General features: G+C 49.1%; 1 protein-coding gene across 1 annotated transcript in view; it reads left to right on the top strand.

The window, feature by feature from the left end:
* Positions 1 to 21,907, top strand: part of LOC102576054 (uncharacterized) — a 43,244-nt gene that overhangs the window by 2,858 nt on the left and 18,479 nt on the right. The window contains exons 2-9 of the mRNA XM_059725743.1: positions 5,598 to 5,781; positions 7,123 to 7,155; positions 7,777 to 7,887; positions 9,454 to 9,643; positions 11,532 to 11,732; positions 12,187 to 12,464; positions 13,287 to 13,352; positions 13,880 to 14,045. Of these exons, the coding sequence (XP_059581726.1) occupies positions 5,612 to 5,781; positions 7,123 to 7,155; positions 7,777 to 7,887; positions 9,454 to 9,643; positions 11,532 to 11,732; positions 12,187 to 12,464; positions 13,287 to 13,352; positions 13,880 to 14,045 (1,215 nt within the window). The 5' untranslated portion in view covers positions 5,598 to 5,611. The remainder of the gene's footprint in view (positions 1 to 5,597; positions 5,782 to 7,122; positions 7,156 to 7,776; positions 7,888 to 9,453; positions 9,644 to 11,531; positions 11,733 to 12,186; positions 12,465 to 13,286; positions 13,353 to 13,879; positions 14,046 to 21,907) is intronic.

The raw sequence follows: 21,907 nt of genomic DNA, 5'->3' as shown, positions 1-21,907 counted from the left end.
GAGCCCCGCGCTGCCGCGCGGGTCACAATGATGGATCCGCGTTCTCATCATGAATAACCTCCTGCAAACTTGTGCCCCGCGATTATTGTTCTCTTCTTGTATTCATTTCCTCTATGCTTCAAAGTTTTTTTCCCGCCGCGATAAATCTGCTGCACTTCAGTTCCTAAACGTATGAAGCCGCAGAACAAATGGCTTCTTTTGAACTGCTTCGGTGTAACAATAAAAATGAAATCTCGGCCCATAAAGCATCTGAACGATCCCTCGTTGCCTGGCACCTGTGGAAGGTTAACGTCGTCTGGCTGGCAAGTACTTAAAGCCCCTTCTAACATTTCAATTAAGGGATGAAGTTTTGGGAGGAGGGAACTGTCTGCATCGGGAGATTCATGAAGAGAGACGGAGCCTTTTACATCTCTGTCATCAGCTCAGCTCCAGCCCTGGTCAGCGGGAGCCAAAAGTCATCGTTATCTGACAGCTCAGGCCCAGCGGCCTCAGAGAAATGAGCTACGGCCCTCGGGCCGGTTCCAGGTGAACGGGTGCATATAGCCGCACAGCATCTCCCACCCCGAGGAGCGGCCTGAGAGAGGTGGAGGAGTGTAAGGGCAAGTCACGGAGACTGGTTTGCCCTCTTCCTCCGGAGCTGGAGTTTGCGGGACGTTAGCTGGCCGCTGGGGGTGTGTTGACCGGGAGGACCAGGGATGACAGGAGCCGGTGTGGACCTCCAGGCTGCAACCTTAAAACTAGGTAGCTCCTGGCTTGCTAGCAGTGTAGTCCTTTCAGCTCAGAGCTCGGTGCTAGCTAAATCTCCAGGCAAGTTGGCAGCCCTCCCTGAGCTCAGCATCCCTGTTATCAGTGTGTGGGCCCTCTACTTGGGTACCGCAGTGTAGACAGACCCTGGATTCCCCTTGCCTGCCTTCTGCTTGCCAGGGCTTGATTTCTTTCCCCCTCCATCAGTCCAGCACCTTGCATGCCAACGCTATCGTTTCATTGAGAAAGACCATTACCCTGTAATTTTTTTCAGTGCTCTTCTTGCTTCCTATGATTCTTAGTTTTTCTCTTTGAACCCAGCCTGGCTCCTACAGAAATCACGAGCCTCCATGGGTGTAAGCCGGCTGCTTCTTCGTAGGCATTGCTAACACGTGTTCTTGTCTTGCGGAGGGGCTTGATGCATCCTTCGTAGCACTTGGTGTCTTCAATAAGACCTAGAAGTTAGGACCCACTGCTCCCTGTCTTGAAACAAATGCCAACCTGGAGCCTCTCTCCGGTGAGTTATTTGACAAAGAAAGACCTTAGATTTATCAGGCTTGGCTGATGCATGGTCATGTTGTTTAGCCTGCTGAACTTGAAATCTTTTACTTATCATTTGCATTGTGGTAGCATTGAGGAGTACAAGATCTCGTAATGGTGGATAACACACACACGCCTTGCAAAACCCATCCCTGCCCTACACAACTTGCAATCTAGATCTGGAATCTGATTCCTTAACGAAGCCGTAGCGAACATACACCTTCTCTGAAACATAAAGAAGAGTCAGACAAAGGGGAAAGCCTATTTTTCGGCCGACAACAGTAATACAATCGTGCCCCAGAGCTGCTATTGCGTTTAAACGGGGATTGTGTTAAGTAACTCCGGTAGCAAAAGTTAAAAGTTGCAAAACCGCGCATGCCATGACCCTCTTCTGTTTTACACGCTAGTAAATTCACGGTTATGGCTTAGAGTAGGAGTGATCCACCTACAGCACTCGTGCCATGAGTAGCACGGGCAGCCTCTGTGTGGGGCATTCAGCAGACCAGGGAAGGAACAGGAAACAGGACAGGGAGCAGAAAGCAGAGCAGCGGATTGGGCAGGAGACACGGATTGGAGTACCACTTGGGGAGGGTGTGGAGCTTATCTTGTGGCGCGTCTGCCAAAAAGATGGGTCCCACGTGACTAGAGTTTCCCATACTTTGTCTCCGTTTAAAGACGAGCTTTGCGCATGTGGAAGATTTTGAGAGGTTTGAATTCTCCTTTGGGGGGGAGGAGAATCATGGCTGTTATTGCTGATGTAAAAGGTAATCCTTTTTGTCCATCTGTACATCCTAATTAGTGGATAAGCCTTTCTCTGTGCTCATGGAGTCAACGAAGCCCTGATAGGTCATGCCAGCGGAAACCCTGGGCCTATATACATGTTTAGCATCTTGATTAGCAAACTGATGCATCCATATATTCGTAGAGCTGGAAGGGACCTCAAGAACCAGCTAATTCAACCCCTTCCTTACAGCAAGCAATTCATACCTGACCCATTAGAATATCTGGACCTTAAATCCCATTGATTTCAATGGGCATGTCCTAAAAAGTACATCTGCAAGGGTTCGAAACCTTCCCCTTGTGCAACCACAAATCCAGGGAAATGTCAGTGGAAGCATCTCGTGATTCCCTATATGATAGACAGGGATCCTGGTTTTCTCTGATTTAAAAAAAATCCCCGATTTTTGGTTTAAGAAAAGTAGCCCACAATCCACATTGGTCCGTGATTAAAATGAAACACTGCTATATATATTTCTATGTATTTGTGGTGTTTCTGTGATTCAAATGAAACACCACTATCTATCTATCTATCTATCTATCTATCTATCTATCTATCTATCTATCTATCTATATGTGTGCATGTGTGCATGTATGCATTAGTGGTGTTTCATTTTAATCGTGGACCAATATGGATTTTGGGTTACTTTTCTTAAACCGAAAATCGGGAATTTTTTTTTTACATCAGAGAAAACCAGGATCCCTGATGATAAATATTGTGGTGCTATGTTGCATTGGTTCCACTAAGTCAATGAAAGTATCTCGCACCCCACAAATGATCAACGTTGTTCTAACTTTCGCCAGAGATATTTGAGATAAAAGGCAAGGTGCTTGCCGTAAGGAATCTGTTTCTATCCGTTGCTCCTCTCTAACATGGGTGATGAGTATCAGCAATTAGCAATTAGCTAATCAGCTAATGCTGATCAGGAGTATTTCCTGGGTTAAATGAACCCCCGAGGCATTTAGTGCTCCCTACTTCTGCAATACAATTCAATGCAAGGTGGTGAACTCTTGTCGAGAAAGGTTTCGTGTTGACTTACTGCATAATTAATCCCGTCTTCAGCTGTGCCAAGGACCATGGCGTGGTGGTCTTGGAGTAAGTGGGCGATTTCCAGGTGGCAAAGTGAGTTCACACCTTTCAAGTCCAGGCTTTAAAAGGATTTCCTCCCAACCCACACAAACGTGCGCAAGCCCCGATTCTGTAAAACTTTTTGCTGAATTGTGTTCTCCATCCGGCGGGGCCTGAACAAGAAAGAGCGAGCTGTGAAAAAACGGTGCACTGCCCTCAGCACCTTTTGACGTGAAAAATATTGCCATTTCGTTTCAAGAGACAGCTTTAGCCTTCCCGGGTTTTGTGAAAACTAACAGAAGAGCCGGCTTCTAGCGTCTCGAGAAGACGCAACATTGTGATTGAAGGGGGAGCAAAAATGCTGCAGTTGGTACCCGCGTGTCAAACCCATTTGTAACGGGAGTCTGCTCATTTGTACTTGGGAACAGGCAGCTTTTTAGGAAGAAAGAAATCTTTTCAAAGGTTTTTTTTTATATTTAAAAGTGGCCAATTTGGAGGAATGGAGTCGTTTTTGAGTTCTTACCAAAATGGGGGTAAATATGTCCAGTTTCATGTGCTTTCACCTTGCACTGTCAGTCTGTCCTTGATACATGCAAGGGGAAGCCAGGGGTTGCCAACATAAGCCAGCATGGTGTGAGCTTTTCTAACTCATTGGTGACTGCGAGGTACCGGCGTCTCCTCTGCCCCTGATCCCCAGAGGATAGGAGTCTGTCGCAATTCCAGCTAGAGAAATCCAGCTCAAACTGTAGATGTTAATAGTTGCTGCTCTGGAGATACCTTGTTCAAATCCCAATGGGTTGGCCAAGATGACTTCCATTCAACTGTTTGGTCCTGCACCAATTTTTTTTTTTAATATTTTGGAAAAACTGTCCACGTTCCAGCTCAAATTAGCCAGATCTGTTCCGAATCCCTTCAAAAACCATATGTGGCCCTACTACCAGCAAGTATCCTTCACCCCAGACTTTTCAGCCCAGGGCTTCAGATACGTCCAAATCTTTTGGTGAGCATCCTACATGCGGGCCCATGCCCGGAGGCTGGGGGGTCGGATGCCCCCAAGTTTTGCTTCCCCTTAGCCGTATGGCTGCAGGAGCAAGCTAGGGAGGAGTCACCCATTTCCATCAAGTCGGCGCGTAGCCCAGATCCTCCTGCTGGAAGCTGGCCAGTGGGAAGCTAACTATGATGCTCTCGTAGGGAGGGAGTCCCGTCTGCATTTGGACAAGGGTGCACGCTCTGCTACACGGTGCCGTTTTTAAAAAGCATTTCAGCTCGGGCATCAGACCAGCGCAGCGGCTACACTTGAGCTTAGCCCACAAGAGGTACAGATGTGCCAGTGTGTCACACTCACCTACCTTCGTTAGCTCCGAGGGCTTGACCACGACAGGCATTTAAAGCCACGTGAGCTACAGCTTGCACGTAACTCATGTCTGTTTTCTGCGCCACAGAAGGACTCAGCTAACACCTTGGGTTCATGGTCCCCGCCGTGATAGCTGCTCCTTCTTTCCTGTTTCCCTTGAAACTTTGTGCGCTGGAATACAGGATCCCTGCCCTTTGCAAACAGGAGGCATCTGTTATACACCCACCCCGCAAGAGCTGCAGATGGTAACAGCTCGAGTCCCAGCTCGTCCCACCTTTTTTTACCCTGCAACCTCCGACTCGTGTTGTATCTCGCAGAGACTTCTAGTGGCTGGCAAATAAAGGACAGTCAGCATTTGTTTGCTGCAACACCTGGGCAGTGCAACCGCCTCTTAACAGCAACGTCCCCCCCTGGTCGTTCCCTATACTGTGTATTCAGGTGACACCCCTTAATAACAGCAAAAACAGCCTCGGGGCAACACAGCACCAGGACATCTTTTGCTACTCATAGGCATCAAGAGTACAAGTAATACTACAAGTAAATCTGTCATTGGGCATGTCTACGCATGCACTTTACTGCGCAGTAGACTAATTTGCTGCACAGTAAAGCGTTACCGTCTATAAGTGCATGGCAATTAGGTCAGGGTAGACTAATGTACTGTGCCGTCAGATAAGTACTATCTGATGGCGGAGTAAACTACAGCACTTAAATGCACGTGTAGATGGTGACGGCTGGATTAGTTTTCTCTGGCTCAAATTGCACCGTAGCTTATACAGTCGCACTAATTGCACATGTAGACGTGCCCATTATGTGTCCCAGCCATCCTATTCTGCATCCTATTCTGTTCTGCCCACTTTTCCAACCTGTCCAGATCCACCTTGGATTTGTTCCCTACCGTCTAGTGTGTTAATTTTACCCCATAATTTGGTATCATCTGTGAATTTGGACCGAGTTCTTTCCGCACCTTCATCCAAATCATTTTTCCTTTTAAACCAGCAAGTGCAAATAACTATATTATGTCGGGGTGGATCTTTCCTGGGAGATGGTGCTGCAGCGAGATCCAGCACCAAAAAGCGATGATTCCCTTTAACCCACCCGTGCCTCTGTTTTCAGGGCATTTCCCAAGAATGGGGGAGAAGATAAAGCGCCACTTTGTTGAGGATCGGGTGGTGGTGATCGACCCTCTTCCCTTTACCTGGAGGGTGAAAGGGCCTGGACCTCACTACTGTCTGGATATGAAGATGTCTCGACTCAAACAACTGGCGTTCGCCTTTGAATTTGGATCTGTGGACCCTAGGTAAAAGGCTCGCAGCCACACAAAAAACTCTTCCGGCTCCGTCGGAAAAGAGGAAATAGCTGACTGAGCAGGATAGAGGTAAAGCATGTTGTGAAGGACGGCATGTCACAGAGGCTCTGATAAAAGGGACAGGTCTTAGGTGTGGACGGTGCCTCTCGTGTCCTCAGGTGTGACTGCCAGGCCTTCAGCGAGAGCTGCAGCAGATGTTCCCTTGCGGGTTGGTGGATGGGCTTGCACCATACTTGGAGGGCTCGTAATGTGCCTGCTCCTGGCCAATTCTGATGGAGACGAAGGACAAGCAGGGCCCAGCTCTCCGCCTTCCCTCTTCCAGGCAGATAGCAACTGTCGGATTGGTAGGAGAAAGCAGGGTACAAATCAGCTGTGTTGCCACCGGCCTCTATAGAGGGGACCAAGAGGTCTGTGGGAGGTTGTCTTCTACCTCTTCCCACCCTCATCTCATGGACCCCAAGAGCTGGACACAATTTAGGATCTCCGCTTTCCTTCTTTGCTCTGTACGTTGCACCTCTCCATCCCCCCGGGTGAAGGCAGTGGCACTGGGTCTTGCAAATACTCTTGACTGTCTGTCTGGGGCCGATCCCATCACATTTGGGAGCAAATGGGTCTCTTTGCCATGCAGAAGCCCTGGGCACCATTCCTAGCCATGCAGCCACTCTCCCATTGACTCAGAGGGGCATTAAGGAGGAGCATGGTAGGAGTGAGGAAATCGTAGGTGGTTTGATGAAGTAGTGGCAGTGACACGTCCTCATACCGGTGACCGAAAGAGTGGAAGCCTTCAAAACACTTCAGGACATCTACCTACTTGGCCAGTTCTTGGGACCCGGTTCCTTTGTCTCGAAACTGCCACCCACTGGGGTTTTGACTGCGCAGGTAACTCACCTAGCTCCTCTGTGTCCTTCCCTTGTAGCCCAAACCCCGTCCAAGTCCAATGCTGCTCATTGGTCCCAATAGAGAGAGGCCCAGCACATTAAAAATGACTGTAGGCATAAGGGACATTTATGCACAAGCTGCAGGAGTGGTGGTGGGGGGGGCGCTTTAATTAGAGCGGCTCTAATTAAAGCACCCAGAGTGTCTCGTGCATCAGTGTCCAGGTGCTGAAAAAATGCCGGCGTTGAACGAGTTTAGTTAAAGTGTCCCTGCCGGCATTTGTTAGTGCTGATACACATGATGCTGGAGCCAGCTGTAGTGCGGTAATTACCACGGCCCGGCAGACTCAGTTAATTGAGTCTGCTCAAACGGGCTGTAATTACAGCACGTCGTGTATACAGGCCTCTTGGTATCAGGGCGGGCTGATGATCAGATCTGCTTCCTTTTGTCTTGCAGGCAATCGTTCCCAGTGACTGAATTTCCTGCAAGGTAAAGATGAGGTTGTATGATGTATAAATGTTGGCTCTGACGGTTTGGGGGGGATTTGCAGAGTGTCAGCTTCTGGATTTTCTCACTTGGTGAGAAAAGCTTCAGTGGTGTGTTTCCGCCCCTCCTCCCCGTGCTATCATGAAGGCTACCTGAGACATACCAGGATACCAATCAAGCCTAATGAGACAGAGGCCTTATACAGGGCTGTTCAGAGATCTTCAAGCCGTTGCACAAAGGTGATAAATATCCCTGATCCCACTTTATAGATGGGGAATCTAAGATGCAGAGGGGGTGAGAGACAGCTTGCAGAGCTTAGCTGCTGTAAATCATCCTGACTCTGCCAACAAATGTGAGATACAAGCAGCAACATGGATTTATGCCAGCTGCGAATTTGGACCTTTGTCTTTGCACTTTTAATCTCCTCTTTTCTATATGATCTTGTTTTGGGTGGTTTCCAGTTGAAAACTCCTTGATCAGGCAGTGCCGATGTTCAGACTGCCGGTGTGTGTTGCTACTTGTCAAATCTAGCGAGTACGTCAGAGGCTAAAAACGCCAGCTATTTAGAAAGGGAGCAGTGGAAGTTGGAAATAACTTGACTTTTCCCCCCTTCTCATTCCTTAGGATCGTTAAACTTGACATCTCTTTAAATGAGCTGGAAGAACTGCAACCTGAAGCGCTTTTTGCTTTTGAGAGTCTCTCTGAATTGGATGCATCCCTCAACGCTTTAGGCGGGTGCGTATGACTTTTCCGCGCGTGATTGATGGGGTCTCATGAAAATGTTCTTTCAATAAAAGAGGAAAGGAATTATTTCCACGATTGCCCTGCAAGCAAGGGATTGTTAGCACCGGTGAAGCGTTGGCAGGTTGCTTTTCTTGTAGCCCACCCCCAAAGCACTTTGTGTTTAACAGGCTTCCCTCTGATATCTCAGTCCCGATCCTCCCCACGCAGCTCTGTTGGTGTGAAAGGCATCATTGTGGTATTCCCAAGCTAGTATATGTTACAAATCTAGGCCAAGTTATCTGGTGTGTGTAGCCTGTCCGCTTCGAAGAAGCGATCATTCATAAAGTGCGGCAGAGGAAAGACATGAGCAATGAACACCAGACTTCATTTTTCTTATAGACTACAGCTGGATTTGAACCCCCGCACTGCGAGGGGAAAGGTTAGCATGCTACCTCATTGCACTACCCAGATGATGAAGACAAAGAGCTGTTTAATTGTTGGCCTTTGAAATGAGGCATCGTTCTCAAATGTTGCTTGTTGCCTTTCACATGCCCTATAGCAACGGTTTGTTCGTCCTAATTAGTGGGTGAGCCTTTCTCGGTGCTCATGAAGTCAATGGAGCTCTGATAGGTCATGCCAGATGAAACCCTAGGCCTGTATACATGTTTAACATCTTGATTCGCAAGCTGATAGACTCATAGAATTGGATGGGACCTCAAAAACCAGCTAGTTGAACCCCTTCCTTACAGCAAGCAATTCATACTGGACCCATTAGAATATCTAGACCTTAAATCCCATTGATTGTGATGGGCATGTCCTAAAAAGTACATCTGCAAGGGTTCGAAACCTTCCCCTTGCGCAACCACAAATCCAGGGAAATGTCAGTGGAAACATCTCATGATTCCCTGTATGATAAACAGGGATCCTGATGTGTGAACCTAGCCATTGGGCTAGGAGGGCAGATATAAAGGGGGGTGTAGGGTGGTCATCTGAAGTTTCCGTGCTTCCAGACAGTGTTATCCTGAGACGCTGGGCTGTTCTGTATGCATCAGCCCCCAACAGGAAGGATCAGAGCTGTTTTGGTGCAACACTGCAAGTGTTAGGCTAATCAAGCTCAGATGCTGCACTGTGCAACCGTGGGGATGCTGTTTCCACACCAGCTGCCATGTGCAGAGCTAGCTCAGTGCCTCTGCAGCACTGCCAGGCCTCTGCACCGGGGCTGATTATAGCACCATGAGGGAGATGGGGCGTGGGACTGGGTATTGTGGGGCAGAAGGTGGAGTTGGAGAAAGGCTAGCCTGCGGGTTTGGAAAGGTTGGGAAGCACTGTTCAATACTGAAATGCTTGCCAGGGGATCCTTCCCCTCCTAGAGAGGGATGCAAGCTGCAACACTGCGGTCTGGCCTTCACATGCCTCCGGGCCATTTGCAAAGTTTGGACCTTGAGTTTAGCTTTCGGTCCGCTCTAAGAGCCCTCTGGTTTCCCCTTTCATTCCTCAGCTCCGTTGCTGACATATTTTATTCAGCAGCAGAGTCCACCGTGCTAATCTCCTCCCCAACTGTTTTGTCTCTGGCTCCAGCATCCCGGGGATTGGCGTTCTTCCCAACCTCACTGTACTGAACCTCAGCTACAACGCGCTGAGCGACGTGAGAGACTTAGGGAGCTGCACTCACCTGCTTGTCCTGAACTTGTCTCACAATCCAGTGCGGACCCTCGAGCACATGCCCCTCCTGAGTAACCTGACGCGGCTTCACTTAGGGTCCAACAAGGTATCTTCCACCCTCTCATCATGGTGGTGCGGGACAAGGAGGTACAGGAAAGCATATGTGTGTGTGTGTGTGTATGCTTAGATTAGATTATATATTGATTATATTTTATATATATATATAATGGACAGTGAGACTATATAGATATATAATATAATCAATATATAATCTAATCTAAGCATATACACACACACACACACACAGTATATATATATAATCAAGCAAACCCTCTACCCAAGCTGGGATTTTAGCCAAGACACTTCCTTTGAACACCTCTGCTCTTGGCAAAAGTCACAGAATCAGAAACCTAGGGCTGGAAGGGACCTCAGGAGGTCACATCTAGTCCAACCCCCTGCTCAAAGCAGGATGACCCCTGACTAAACCATCCCAGTTGAATGATTGTCTAACCCACTGCTAAAAACTTTCAAGGGTGGCAATTTCACAACCTCTCAAGTAACCTGTTATCATGCTTACTCACCCTCAAAGTGAGAAAGTTTTTTCCTAATATCTAACCCAAGTGTCCCTTGCTGCAATTTAAGACCACTGTTACTTGTCCTATCCCCAGCAGTCCCAGAGAACAGTTTACCTCCATCCTCCTCCTGCAGGTATTTAAAGACTGTTATCAAATCCTCGCTCTGTCCTCTCTTCTTCCAGCCTTTCCTTCTAAGTCATATTTCCTAGACTGATAATCATTTACCCGGGATCTTTAACAGCCATGAGTCGTCAGGAATTAGGATTCAGGCCTTCTCTGAAAGACAGCAGGGTTGTCTAGGTTCAACCTTGGATGTTGTTGGACTTGATAGGGTATAACCTAGGATGGGAAGAGACCTCCTGACTCTATCAAATCCAACTTTCCCTGCGTTGAAGTCAGTCATGTCATATGATCCCATTCTTACACTGCTCAGCCTTCTTTTGATTTCCAAACTAAATTTATTCATGGCCTTTTTGTAGCTGTTTGTTCCTGTACTGACACTTTCTTCCATCTCAAATAGCTCCTTTTCATCACTAGTGTTTCTCTCTCGAGTGGCTGTAAGGAGAATAGATAAGAAGTGTGGAGTCCATCCACTCAGCTCATTGCCCTGCCTGTGTCTGAGACCTTCCCGTCCCCTAAAACTTCCAGAAAGATTGAGGTGGGAATCCACAACACCGTCATACAGGTGGTGGTGGTGAAAGCTGTGCCACCTCCTACAATGAATAAGGCTGCTCCTCACTTCACCCATCCCAGCAGCACACTAGGAGTCACACAGGAGTCACTCAGCAAGAAGAGCTGCCATCACGACTTCTTGTCCTACCTGGGCTCTCCTTGGGCAGGTCCAGGCCCAGGTCTGCCCAGTTTATTGGCCTCCATTGCTGACTGGGAGAACTGATCTGAACCCTTGCGGTAACAGCAATGCAATCCATAGCAAACCTCTCTCCCCTGTCCTATCTTTCCCTTAGGACAGGGGTGTGCAGCATGCAGACTGGACCCACTCTGTGCAAGGCTTCCAGAGGGACTGAGAATTTGGGAGAAGGACAACGGGGAGTGAGGCCGGCTGCTGAAATCTGGGAAATGGTGCTGGGGACATGTCTGGTGAGGGGTGAGGGACGGCTCCAGTAACCCTCATAGTCACTGTGGCTCACCCACCACCGTCTCCATGTCCAGATTCTACCTGTAAGGAGCCCTGTGATCCAGATGTGGACCAAGGGGTGGGATGACATCTTTGCCTTAAGACGATGGGCCTTCTGACCCTGCCGTATCCTGCAAAACCCGTCGCTTTGATGCATGGCTCCACCCGCTTCCCCCAAACTCAAGCCAAGTGCATCTTTGATGCTTGACTTTTGCAACAATCCCCTGCTCAGTCCTAGTTGGGAATCACAGCCTGTGTCCTTTCCTGTTTCCCCCCTGCTGCAGCTGAGCTCCTTGGAAGGCGTGCAGAATCTGCCCCAGCTCTGCGAACTCTACATCCAGAGGAACCGGGTTTCCAGCTTGCTGCCCCTCTCCTCCTCCCTGGCCCTCAACATACTGGATGCTTCCAGCAACAAGATTGCCTGCCTGCAGTATACCCTGCACGTGCTCAGGGGGCTTCACAGACTGAGACACCTCAAACTTCAGGTAAGACTCCCATCAACAATAAAATGCTGGTGGAAGGGCAGGAGAGAGGGATGCTAAAAAGCAGGCGTGCACAATCGGAGGCCATGTCAGCAGCACACCAAGAGATCTCCGCAGCTCCCATGCAGATTTGTGCCCTGGAATAAAAGGGCTGTGGAGTGCAGCTTGGCCAGTTATAATCCAGTTATAACCCAGTCTCCCTAAGAGAAGGACGCCCCAGTGGCTGCTGGGAAGTGAACCGGTTTGTTCCCCGACCCCTGTGTGGGTCTGTGGACAGCGAGACTAAATACTGAGGGCTCTTCCTATGGGTCCCAAACAGGTGTCAGTGCATCTGGTTGTTGACGCAGGTCCATGGGCTGCACTTGCTCAGGCTAAGGGAGATTGCTTCGGAGCACCCTGTCGTCCTAAACCCCATGCACTTTATTGCTCCCTCTCATCTCCTCAACTGCTTTCAAAGGGCAACCCACTGGCTCAGGATAACCGCTACGCCACTGCAATCAAACAGGCCACGGCCGTGGAGACCCTGGACGATGTGCTTCTTAGAGACCCGCCGCGCTGCTCTGCACTGTCCTCGTTCAGTTGGGCCCTGCTCGGGGAATCGGTGGCTGATGTGATGAACTCAAGCCAAACCAAGGAGGATCTGAAAACATCAGCGAGGAGGATCTTCCTGGAGAGACTGCAGCACAAGAGAGATGACACAGAGAGCGCCGTCCATCACCTCCACAGCAGAATACTGTAAGGAGCGTGAGGCCTTCCCATCTGTCTGTGGTGTGCGAGGACTTACGTGGTACCAGCTTGCCCATGGGCATAGCTTGATGGCCAGATTTGGGGTTGGGAAGGAGGAGTTCCCTCTCCCGGAGGTATTGGCACATGTCCTGTGAACTTTGGCATACCATGGACACCTATGGGAATGCCTCCGTCCGGGTTAGGTAGGTGCATCCAAACCATGCAATCAGTCTCTTCATCAGAGGAGGGAATGCCGCTTTCTCATAGTTGTTTCATAGATATTAGGGTCGGAAGGGACCTGAGCAGATCATCAAGTCCGACCCCCCCTGCCATGGGCAGGAATGAATGCTGGGATCAAATGACCCCAGCTAGGGGTCTTGCTATGAGTCCAGACTGTAGTGCCATACATAATGGTCCACAGTCATGCATCTGGGGACGTGGGAAAACTTTTTCACTTCTAATGGCATTGTGTGACGGGGCATTTAGGAACAAGGAGTAGGTAGGAGCCATTTAGCCAGGCTAGGACCCTGGAGGCATGTGCGCAAGACATTCCTGTTTGTTGTAGGGTAAGTATATGGGCATTTCCTCTCGTGTCACGAGCAGAGATGACGCTATGTGACTCATGCTAATGCTAACAGGAGATGCGCAGCAAAATCCTTGCACACTGCCCTTTATGTGCCAGCTCCCCAGGCAGCCGGCAGCATGCTGGGTGCTGAGTATTGTGCTAAGATATAAGCAAGGATGCTTGCTTTGCTGCTCAAGTCATATTGAGTCTCCTGGGGAATTCTCCCTGTGGTTCAAAATAATGTAAGATTTCCCTCGCTCTGACAGGGACCTGCGAGAAGATTTGGCAGAATATGAAGACACTTTCAAAACAGAAATGGACGGCTGTATAAGGTACCTTTGTCATACTAGTGGAAATAAACCAGCATAATACGCCAGTATATAAGCGTTCTTCTATACTACATCGTTGATAAAGCAGGGCTTGGATGAAATCATAAGAAATAGGAAGATGATTTATAGTTCCTGCATTGGCAAGGAGGTAGATTGGATGATCTAATATGTATCTTCCGTATGTAATGTCTCGAATAGGTCACCCAACCCATCCCACTGCAGGGGACTCATTGGATATTGAACTGATGCAATGTCTCATCTTGGGCAAGAAGAAGTGTATCAGCAAGACAGTTACAGCCCAGATGTACCACGAGACAGATTTCATTTTTATTACTCCATCCCTATGAGATGCACGTCTTGCTTAGCTTAGGATCTTGTCTGCAGCAGAGTTTACATAGACTACATCCAGAATACTAATTATGGGATTAAGTGGCATAGAAACTCTCTGCTAGGGCATTAGCGAGGTCCCCTTCAAATGACCCAGGAGGAAACAGTCTCCTAATGCACTATCAAATCCTTTCCCTTTCCAGATACATAGATGCTCTCCCACCTAAGCATTTCCAGGGGCTGACTAACCCCGACACGATCCCGAATGCCATGGAGAAGTTCCTGTTCACCAAATTCTGGCAGAGGTGGCAGCAAGGCCAAAGGAAACCAGCCAACCTTCCCTATAAAGCACTGACCAAGCCAGATGAGGTATGAGCTGTAGTTATCAGTGATCATCACACATGTCAGATGTCGCAGGCTTGGTTTTAAGGAAGTTTCTTTTATAACCCTGTCATGCTTTAGTGTTGGGATGGTTTGGGGCAGAAGAAAGAGAAGTCAGTCGCATGCAGGGAGCTTCTCTTCATCACAGCGATGGCGAAGGGAGGTCTTTAAACTAGATTTGAGCTGTCGGCCTCATTCTTGTCTTAGGGCGTGAACATACAAACATTGTACGATGAAAGAGCTCATGCAGGAGGACTACGTTACATCAGTTTTGCTTCCACTTACAACTGGGTAAGAGTGTACATGCAGGCAGTTATTTGGGGGCGACGGATGTGCAGGAAAGCCCCATCCTTTTTGGCACGCTGCCCCATGTCCAACCATAGGGTTACGTCCACACTGGCTCCAGGCGGGTCTTAAAGCTGCCGCTGAGAATTAAGCCATGTCCATTCACTCCCTCTCTGCATACAGCAATACCGGAAACACATCAGGCGGGATCCTATACTAGGGATGGTTCCCACCACCGCTGCTCTTGAGATCTCTGCCTCCGGCACGGTTGAGAGTGGGAACGGGCACATCTCTGGAGCATCCTCCCTGCTGCTTTAGTGCATGTGGAATGGGAGCTGGGAAACAAATGACCACAGCTGATGCTGTTGAGTTATTCCCTATAATGGGGCTTAGCCCCCCAAACTGGGCTGGTGACACCGGCTCCAGCGCCACCACGCCCAGGACCCCGCTGCGTGCTCCTCCGCCGCCTCGTGCACAGCATCAGCATGCGCCAGCCCTGAAACATCCTGTGGCAGGGAGGGGCGGAGGCAGGCGGGCACGCTCTGCACTGCCCGACCTCTCCCAAATAGTAGTTTCTAGTGTTGCTTATGGCGGACAGGGTCTTTTTTGGTGACAGCCCCTCAAGAGCAACATGGAGCCAACGTGGAGATCCCTTATGGTATGATTTCCTATGATCCCCTAAGTCTGTTGCAGAGCAGGTGGGTGAAATCCTGGCCCTGCTAAAGTCCCATGGGAGTTTTGCCCCTGCATTTCAACACATTTTCTCTCTCCAGTGTCTTTTGAGCGCTCTCCTCTTCTCTGGCTCCCAGCTCCCCTTCCCTGATGTCACTGTTAACTCAGACTTGGCCGTCTCATTGCTCTCGTGCTCAGGCACCAGGCGCTTGCTGCAGCGAGCTCAGGTGATTGAGGAGGATTCAATACCGTGGGGGAAAGGGAGATTTTTTTTCTTTAGCCATCTTCCTGCCCGTTATGTGCATGTGGGTGATGGGTTGTGTTCCTTATCGCAGGCACAGCATTAAGTTTTCAGTGCACATGGAGCGACGGGTGCATGTTACCATTCACCTTGGCCAGGGGAGACAAGCTGGTGACAAATTACAGTGCCAAGCGGCAGGGACTTGATTTCTGGCGAGCGCTGAAGGTCCAATAACACAGTTAACAGCACTGGTGGAAGCAGCAGTGACAGCCCTGTTAAACAGAGAAGTCCACCACTGCAGACCTGGCATTTTTTCTACAACAGATGCCCTTCCTGTTGTTCCTCTGACAGCCGCCTTAGTCAGCTGGAGTTGTTTTGCTCCTCACTCTTTGCTCTTTTTTCCGATCACTCAGTAGGACTCGAGGTCTGTCCTGATGTTCTTCCTGTGCCAGGGTCTCTTTTACGCCAGGGCCGTGCAAGCAGGATCTGCAACGGGGCTAGATTCTCCTGCCCAAGAACTACAGGGGAACAAATGACCGCAGCTGATGCATTTGAGTTATTCCCTTGGTTACCTGCAAGCAGAGTATTTAAATGTCTTTTTTTCACTGAAACTACTTCTCCTTCCTTCTTAAGAAACTGACTTTATTCATACAAAAGGGATTGAATTTACAGCTAGACTTTACCATCCTTCTCCAGGCCTGGTTTTCCTTTAGCCCTGCACTGCAGGGAGCTGCAGAGCGTCCCCTCTCTCTGGTATGCACCCTCTTTCTTATGGGTCTTGCTCCTTTTTGCCCGGGCACTGAACCTGGCATGTATCCCCTTCTGCTCAGTGGCCTTGCGTCTATTCGGGAAGTCTCTTGGGTCACAGCAAGTCCCCAGAAGAACTGGGAACTGCTGGACAGCCTGTCGGATCAGGGTGGGAAGCTGGAATTGTCCCCAGCACCTGATTTATCCATGGGCTTGGGCCTCTGGTTGGCTCAGGTGAGCCCGTGCCCTGTAGGCCCTGTCGCCTGCACGCCTGTAGTTGCCTGTCGCTTTGGTATGTCCTTGTTCGCCCTGGACGTATCTAGGACGTCCTTGTGCCGGCCCTGTCCTGTAGTAAAGCAATTGGCTACATCAGCTGATGGCCCGAATTAAAACAGCCCCCAGGCTGCCGTATGACTTGTGCTGAGGGTCCATTCCCCTTCTGGTCTTAACACATTGTTGTAGGTAACTAGGTAAGGACCCCGTGTTATTGCACCAAGCATCCGAGCCCTTTAGGATTAGACGTCACCGTAGAAAAATCTCAGCTTATCATCTTCCAAGCAGCTGCCCCTCTCCTATAGACACCCCGAAAACTAGCTCTGGCTCCTAGCGGTTATAACACGCCTGCCATAGGGCCCCTAGGGCAGTTGGGAGACGTCCCGTGGAAGCGTGGAAATCTGCTTGAATATCCGTGCTCCTTCGTTGCCTGGAATTTTTCCGTGCCTGGGTCCTGAAGGCGCTTGTGTGGGTGGATGCAATGCCAGGTGGCTCGTAAAGAGTCTAGACAGAGGTAGCCTCCCTGCGGAAATCAATCTTCATTAAACAACCCAGAGCCCAGGCCTTGGCGGAGAGGTCGAGGGGAGGTAATAGAGGAGCCATCTCCGGGCAGCACCACGTTTAACTCCTCCAGCACAGCTGCTGCGACTCTTTTCACTGAACGAAGTCCGCTTTTCTTTCCTTGGGCAGTGAATTGGGTGCCGGTAGAAGTTGCCGGTCATGGACACACCTTGTTTGCCCACAGAAGAGGTATATAGAGCTAGGAGAACATTGCTCAGCAAATGGGATATTTGGTGAAGAAAATGCAGCGTTGGAGAGGCATACCAATCGTTTCCTTCCAAAAACAACCTGATTTAAAAAAAAAAAAAAAGTTAAGAAAAAGTCAAAGTAACCCAAAAGCAAAAATAATCATTTCATTTTGGGTTACCTTCCCCTCCCACCTCCAAAACTTCATTGGGCACGGAACAGATTGCTGTGCTTGGGAGTGGGAGAGGATGAAAAAGCTGAAAAGTGTTTGTTTCAGGTCCATTGTTTTTTAAATTTTCAGTTTGGCAGCTCATGCCAAATAATCCCTCATTTCTCCTGAAGCAGCCTGGGCTGTGCCTGTGTATCGTTTCAATGCACTGGCAGGCCTTTCTGTCCAGGCTGAGTAACAAAGGACATAGCTTTCAGCATCACTGGGCCTTTTTGATCATTGGTGATGACCCTGGTGGAGACAGTCCATGGCACAATGATAATATTTTTATTTTAACAAGCTTCAGGCACTTTCAAGATTTGCATTTAGTGCTGGGTCAGTACTGCAGAGGGTGCCAGAGTGCAAATTCGGGTCAAAATGTGGATGGAGATTGGATAATCTGAACTGATGGCATCATTCCTGATTTTCTGGTGTCTCAGATTTGAAACCTTGTGGTACATAAGACATCCCTCCTAGGGGAGGAGGGTGGGAGGCCTGGACCTGGGAGATGGTGCATTTAAGACTGCCATCCTGTTGTATGAGAAGCACTTGGTGTCACTTAGCTTTGGGAGTGTGCAAGAGGGGATTGGGGCTCTGCTAATAAATGGTATTCACCTTGGGTGGGCTCTGCCTGGATTTATACTCCGGGCGGGCCCTGCCTGCTGGCTAGCCCCACACTGAAACACCCTCATACCCCAGGCAATCCCCCAAAGCATATTGACCTGGGTCGGAGCAGCCCCAGGATGGCAGGCTGACCTGCGGGGCTGCTCCAACCAGGCTCCATGTGCTGCACATGAATAAACTCTGGAGCTAATTGCTCTGGAGTTATTTGCTCCTGGCTGCACATTCAAATGGCGTGCCCAGGAGCAAAAAACTCCAGAGAAATAAGCACCGGAGTTGATTTGTGTGCACTGATTGCACATGTAGATGCAAGAGGAGGCCGAATTAGTCACGTTTGTGTCTCAAGCTAGGGACAGCCAAACTCCAAATGTTCAGAGCGTGCTTTTGGCTTCACTATCAGCATCCAAACATTTCGAATAACTTCTTTATGGCATCTGGGTTTCTTGGGTCTGCAAAGCTGAATTGGAAACCCCACAAGAGGCAGCATCCTTCGTGAGATTTCTGGATCTTCTGCGTCTAGATATGACTGGAAATGCCATCCTCCGAGTCTTTCTTTTGGTAGGTTGAGACTTCTGGTTGTAAAGTGATGCCGGGTGCAAAAAGGAACTTGCCAAATACGAAACCAACAGGTCTGATTTCATTATTACTCCTCCTACTACTAGTTTCTCATAATAATAATAAGCCAGATCATATTCCCTTTCATTTTTTGCTCTTGTCCTCAATCCTTCCCCAGAAAAAAAAAAATCCCGGAAAAATTCAAAAAGAAACCGTGAAAGGATAACTCATAGAAAAAAGCAAGGACATGAAGTTATCTCAGACCTCCACACCTCATCTCTACCGTCCTGTTGGCTACTTCCATCCATGCTTAATGCTGACTTTTTAAATGTAGCCCAGACTAGTAATTTATCCTGATTCAGGGCTGTTCATTGTGTGCTTTCTATGTTCACACTCCTGTAAAGGGAGATATTACTGGAGTGTCTGCACCCTAAAATAACTCAGTTAGGGCTGTTGTGGGTGATATCTTCTCTTGTACCAACAGCACGATTAGCATAGACTTAGACAAGCTTATGTCTTCATTAGCTAGAGAGAGAAGACGTGTCAGGGATTACAGCAGTCTTGACAGCTGCGACAGTACCGGTGATGATAATTGTTTTGGAAGAACTAAAATATCCTGAAGGCATCGGGGTAGATGGATGTCTCGTCTCACCTTGAATGTTTCCGGCAATGTTGCTTCCAAAGCCTCCCCTGTGGCATCGCCTATCACGTTTTGAGGCTTCCCCGGCTCTGTCCCACATTGTTTCCTGATGCAGGCAGAGCCTATTGCTACTAGCTTTGTGGTTATTTGCTATGGGGAAAAAACCCCAACTTGCTCCACTTTCTATTGCAGGATCCCACCCCACCCTATTATATTCTTCTACTGCAAGATCTTCTATTGCAGGATCTCCCACCCCACCCTGTTATAAAAGGGGGTGATTTTTTTAGAGCCAATGTGTGAGACCTCCCCTCGCCCCAGCCGTCTTTACAGAGTCATAACTACCGAGTTGTGTGCCCTGGGCAGAGATGGGAGGAGGGTGTTGTCCCATGCATCTGCGGGTGGCAGGGCAAGGGCAGGAGGGAAAGGAGCAGGGGCAAGTGCTGGAGGGTCTTACCTGATAGTACCCCCTCCTCCCCACCTGCTGGGTAAAGAGATGTTCAGCCAGGGCTGCGTGATGGAGAGGCGCTGGGGGTACAACTTGTGGGACCTAGTCCTGATCCTCTGCACAAAGAGGTGGGATAGGTGGCATGAACAGCCCGCTAGCATGTCTCCCACTGGGGAAGAAATCCCTGAGATAATTAGTATACACAGCCTTCATGACCTTCCAGCACTATATAATTTCCTTTTCTGGCCAGGGTACGCAGTCCGGGTGGACTGGGGCAGGTAGGACATAGGCTGGAAAAGGTGGACCCATAGGGTCAGATCTGGAGCATCCTCAAGGGTCGTGTCGCCACAGCCACATCCTTTTCATCTCTCCCACATTTCCAGCACCCAGTCAACATTGGATGCAGCAAAGACCTGAGCCCTCCGTGCACAGATGTCCCAACCTTGGTGAAGGCAGCAAATAGGTCACCACACACGGGTACGACAATCCCCCCAGCTTGTACCCAGTATCGGGGTCTTTTTTGTTACCTCTCTGAGTTGCGTCGAGTTATGTTGCGAACATCTTGCAGGACGTGATGTTCAATACAAGCGTGCTTTAAAGCCTAGTGTTTGGGGGAAATGCAAGAGCGAGAGACAGCTGGAGTGATTCGGAAATGGGGCTGACCCAGAGATGTAGATCAAAAAGTCTCAGACTTTGGGAAGGATCCAAACTGAACCCGCGTCTTTGTTGTTGGGGCTCACTTGCAGTTTGTGTTCATTCATCCCTTCTTTTCTGATCGTTTGTGTTTTTGTTATTTTTTCCCCCGGACAGGATACGTTGTGAGCTCTGCATGGTGCTCCTCGGGACACCAGAAATGATGTGAAAAGAGCCGGGTTTCTTTACAGCTGCAAAATTCACTTCATATTCATCTGAAACGGGATTTTTGTGCTCCCTCTTGAGGGCCCCAAACCCTTTGTACAAACCTGGGCCTGGTTTTGAGTGAGCCTGGGATGGGGTCTTTTTTTGGGATCCCTGCGAAGAGTCTGGGGATCACATTGGCATTAGAGTTAAATGCATCTCTGTCCCCTTTTTGGTACCCTCTTAAGTCTCGGGCTCTCTAGCTATCATCCTTCTTGGCTGGGGGAACTGTGTTCCCCTCCTTCCTACTGGAGACCTTGGGCTGAAGTTTTCTTTAATTCACTCTGGTCACATCCGCAGCTCAGTACTGCAATCCTGCTTTCACATGGGGCTCACTGTGGCGTTATTCAATAACTGGCCAGCTTCCACAAAGCCCAGTATTATTTATTACTATTAGCTCTTCCATGTCTGTGAAATGTGGGTGACCTACCATCATCATCTCAAGAGCCTGTAGAGGTATCACCAACGACACCTCTGGAAAACCCTCCACATCAAATGGGATGATTGCTGAGCAAATGCCGGCTTCTTTGCTGACGCCAGTGTTACCAGGATGGAGTTGGTGATCCTCAGGCACCAACTTTGCTAGACCAGACATTGATGCCTGACTCTCAACAAGTGCTCCCAAGACAAGTGCTCTGCTCCCAGGTTAGTCGTGGCCCGAGGGGACGCTACAAGGACACGTTGAAGGGATACCTCGAGCAAATGGAGGCCAACCTCAAAGCCGCCTCACAACCAACTCCAATGCCAACCAAGCGGCAGCCTGGTTCATCAAATCAGAGGAGAGAGCAAAAGAAGGGAAAAAAGAGGAATCCCAGCCTGCATCCTACTTTCTCCTGCAGAAAGACCTGCAACTTCTGCAGATGGGTCTGTGGCTCAAGGATTGGACTCATTGACATCAATGAACCGTGGTAGAGGTCATCGTTGACGTGAGGGATCGCCGCCACCACTGACTATTCACAACAGAAACCCTATCCCAAGAACCTGTCGTGGAAAAAAACCCCAAGCTGCTTCTCTGCACGCCTCTTGTCCAGCTTCTGCATGGAGACTGCAGTCGATCACAAGTTTATCTGACTCTTGCCGAACTTCCATCTGTTGGTCGCAGGCCTCGGTCTGTCTGTTCTCGCACTGTGTAGCTGTCACCCCCTCCCTGCATTAAAGCTATCCATTTATAAAGTTCAAAGGGTAGAGAATCTGCATGAACAATATTGGGAATTTACGTGAAATGACTCCTCTGTGAGTTGACTTCCTGAATTTAGCCACGAGTAATTGCTAGCAAACCCATAAGGATACACCATAGCGCACGTAACATTGACGCAACCATCTTTGAAGGGTCCATATTTCAAAACCAGCTGTCACGCTCATGATTTCCATAAGAGCTCCCTGCGGGAGGCCAGGCTTGCAATGCTCTGCTCTAGGAAGGGCAGAAGCACATGAGCATTTTCTGACTGCCTTGGCCAAGAGCTACGAAGCCTCGCATCTTATCCCTGAAAGTGGCCCATAACAGATAATGCCGAGAAAG

The sequence above is a fragment of the Alligator mississippiensis genome, chromosome 4 (genome assembly GCF_030867095.1).
Source record: "Alligator mississippiensis isolate rAllMis1 chromosome 4, rAllMis1, whole genome shotgun sequence".
Taxonomy (NCBI): Eukaryota; Metazoa; Chordata; order Crocodylia; family Alligatoridae; genus Alligator; species Alligator mississippiensis.
Note: the sequence above shows the minus strand (reverse complement) of the source record. Positions and strands in the feature narration are given on the sequence as shown.